The sequence below is a fragment of the Hakea prostrata genome, chromosome 5 (genome assembly GCF_041222555.1).
Source record: "Hakea prostrata isolate BN-2017 chromosome 5, UWA_Hpros_2, whole genome shotgun sequence".
NCBI lineage: Eukaryota > Viridiplantae > Streptophyta > Magnoliopsida > Proteales > Proteaceae > Hakea > Hakea prostrata.
This window is the reverse complement of record NC_142604.1, coordinates 47,889,446-47,892,921: the sequence shown is the minus strand read 5'-3', so window position 1 is coordinate 47,892,921 and position 3,476 is coordinate 47,889,446. Positions and strand designations below refer to the sequence as shown.

General features: G+C 37.7%; 1 protein-coding gene across 1 annotated transcript; it reads right to left on the bottom strand.

Moving 5' to 3' along the window:
* Positions 1-581: 581 nt before the first annotated feature.
* Positions 582-3,476, bottom strand: LOC149016246 (F-box protein At3g07870-like). Its single transcript, XM_089156156.1, has 2 exons — positions 1,978-3,476; positions 582-1,715 (listed from the first exon to the last, which is right to left on the bottom strand). The coding sequence occupies exons 1-2, from the start codon at positions 3,251-3,253 to the stop codon at positions 1,669-1,671; spliced, it is 1,323 nt and encodes a 440-aa protein (XP_089012282.1). The 5' UTR covers positions 3,254-3,476; the 3' UTR covers positions 582-1,668.

Below are 3,476 nucleotides of genomic sequence, written 5' to 3'. Positions count from 1 at the left end.
CCTGTGTGGTAGGGATTTGATCTCGCTTTAACTGTGGGAAGCAGGGTCATTATTCTCGCAACTGCACTCAGAAGCCGAATTCTCAGGTGTCAGCTTTGAAGCCTGTTTCGAGTGAAATTAAAAGATTACATTATAGACGGTCAAGAGGATTAGAGAAGAAAAAATGGACTGAAAATAAGAAATAAATTAGCTTTCTAAGTGAAGCTAAAAGATTTACCATCTTGATCCTACAAATTAGAAAATTAACTTTTAGCCTGATGAATTTTTGTGCAAGATTGGAAATAATGAGTGTCCCAATCCCCTTTCAAAATATACTTAGCTCTAGACTTATGCATCCAAAAAATATTCCTCAGCTTTAAGTATCCAAGATAACTGAGAGCCTATAAAATAATATCTTGAGGATCACACCAGGGATTTAAATCTTTAGAAGAGGCAAGCTCAAACAAGGAATCTTTAAGACGCTCAATATAACAAAAAACATCCCTATTCCAGAACAAAGAGCTTTGAGAAAAGAAACTGATTGCCAACCAAAGACCTAGCATTACATTAAAAAAATAAAAATAAAAAATTTGCGGGTGAAAAGTCCAAGCCACCTGAAAATGGAATAGCTTTTAAAAGATCTACAACTATCACCAAGAGAAAGGTACAACAAATAGTGATCAAACCAAGAGCTATAAGCTAAGAAACAGTTGAGAAAGGAAACAAAGACCATCAAAAGGAAGAAAAAATAACTGGGTCCTTGACCCTTTAATTTCTTTTTTATTTGAAGCCAACGAACCCTACATCAAGCCCCACATCCACACTCCCAAGTCTTAGGATTGGACCACCAAAAACCCTTCTAACTTCATATACATGTTCTGTTCCCTAAACTGCCCTTGGGTCCAGATAAACCTGAATCTGAAAATCCCAACTCTGATTTTTGAGTTTCTAAAAGCCCAAAATAAACGGGGTACCTGTTGGCCAAGGCTTCTGCAAGAACAAAGTCCGGAGGGGCATTTTTCCTACAAGAAGCTTCCCTTTACACCTAGATTAATTAAAAATATAATGATCCACCAAACAAACTGGCTTAACAGTATAGGACATAAGTTCATGCATCATTGAAATCAAATTGGAACTAAGCACCCCCAAAAAAAACTCCTGTGGATTGATTCAAAGACCTCTTAATGCATATTTTTCGATTTAAAAGGAGCTGATATCACCAACCGCAAAATCTCAGCTAAGAAAGAAATCCAAAACCTTCCTCTGGTAAAAAAGATAGATAAGAAATCAAACCTTCATCCAATGCAAGTTGTCCCAATGAAAATAAAAATCCCATTAACAAATTATCCATGATCAGAAATCAATATAATCTTTAGAAGCCATGGAACTTTGAGAGAATGTTATGTATAAATTCTTCGAATTTGTACTACAGATCACTTAGATTCTCTGATAAATTATCCATGAAAAACAGAAATCAACATAACATTTAGAAACCATAGACTCCTGACAGAATGTTAGGGATATATTCTTCAAACAAAGAGAGAACACTATTGATAACTACAGATCATTTATATTCACAAGGATTGATGACAAAAAACTAATCATCTTTCTCATCAAAGAACATACAAACTCAACACAGAAAACTTTGCTTAAGAAGCCAAGTCAAGCCATCTGACAATTGCTCACCAACTAATTAGTCACATTTGCTTTGGCTTCAGCTGCTTCAATCTTCTCCCCTGCACAACAGAGTTGTAAGTTCTGTTCGATGTGGGTAGGGACAAAGTGACGTTTAATTTGTTATAATTATCTATAAGAATTCAAATCTACAAATGGAGTAACAGGATGATTAAGAAAATTGCAATGCATAATTCAACGAGTAAAATCAAATCAAATAAAATAAGATGCAGTAACAAAATGTTTATATATTAATTATATAAAAATCTGATGAAGACCTTCATAATGAAAGGGGGGGGGGGAATAAGCAAGCATATCACATACCTGTACTGATTTTTTGTTTTAGTGAGCGCAAACTCTCCACATAGAAACTGAACTGTGGTAAAGGCATTTCTCTACTACTATACATAAATTCCTTGCACCTTTTTCTCTGGAGACAGTAGTAGCCTACACCTTTCATATGTGTCTCAATTAGCACCTTTGTGTCATCTATGTCTCTAGGTGCATAGTAGTGAAAAGGGCTTCCCAAATCGTACCTAGGGTAGATCCCATGAAGATCAATACTGTATTCTTTTACCCAAGTACCACTAATATGATCATTACCACTTCCGCGGTAGTAATCTTTAAACATCAACATGTCCATTTTGGAATCTATAGTACATGAAAGGCACAGCAACCCTTTCAACTCCACCAATTTGGGTTGTTGATAAGGTTGACGCAAAGAGCAAAGATCAGGACAATCTTCAGGATGTGGGAGTAATCTGAATTCTTCGCTCTCAACGTCAAAAACAATGATTGTATTATCATCGTCAATCATATCCCCGTCGTAGACATCATCGTCGATTTCGGAATCATAGTCGACCATCCAGTGGATGGCTCCATTAACAAAAGCTGAAGGACTTGAAGAGGCAACATGAAATGGAGAAACCGCCACTTCTCTCCAAGCCCAAGAAGAAGACGAAGATGAACTAGTAGAGCCCCTTCCTGTTCCCAAATTAAAGACTTGACATTTCGTCTTGAATACAGAGACGTCAACCTCCAATCCTTCTTCTATCGGTTCCATGTCAGGACCAATCAAGCGAACTACTTTATATTCGTCAGTTGACTGAACATATCCCAACCCCACAAAAGTAGCGTAAAGCTGACAAGGAGATTTTGGCAATGTTATGAATTCATGTGTACTCGGATTACAAATTTGAACATTCTTACCGTCATTGATGCAAACCAGATCAAACCGAGTAGGTATAACCTCCGGGAAATGAGTCTTAAACTTGACCTTAAAATTGCTAATATAATTCCCTTTTTTGTCCATGGATTCTACGAACATGGAGTGAGGACCCTTCTTCCTTAGATTGGGTGGGCTTGGTGAGAATAAGAGAAGTGGTTTGGATTTGGAATGCTGAGAATGAAGTTGAAAGAAACGAGGATCATCAGAAATCAGATAAAGCCATCGTTTACAGACACACCTGAATCTCAAGAGGGTCTTCACGGGTAGCTTCGTAAGCACATTAATCAGAACATCTTCTGACTGAAACAACCGATGACGGCTCCTCGATTTTGGACGTCGTCTCTCAATCATCTTGTCCTCCACGGCTTCCATGTTTCATCTACCAAGAACTACCCAAGCACTTCGACACGACTCAAAGCAAATCAACTAAAAAGTAACTGAGAAAAACAGTCGCCTGTGAAGAATTGACGACGCCAACCAAGAAAAAGGAACGACGAATGAACTTACGACTTACGAACCCTAAACCAAAATCGAGATTTGAGCGGGATTTTGCTTTCTGGCGGGATTCTAGATCCAACGGCTCCAATGACTGTGA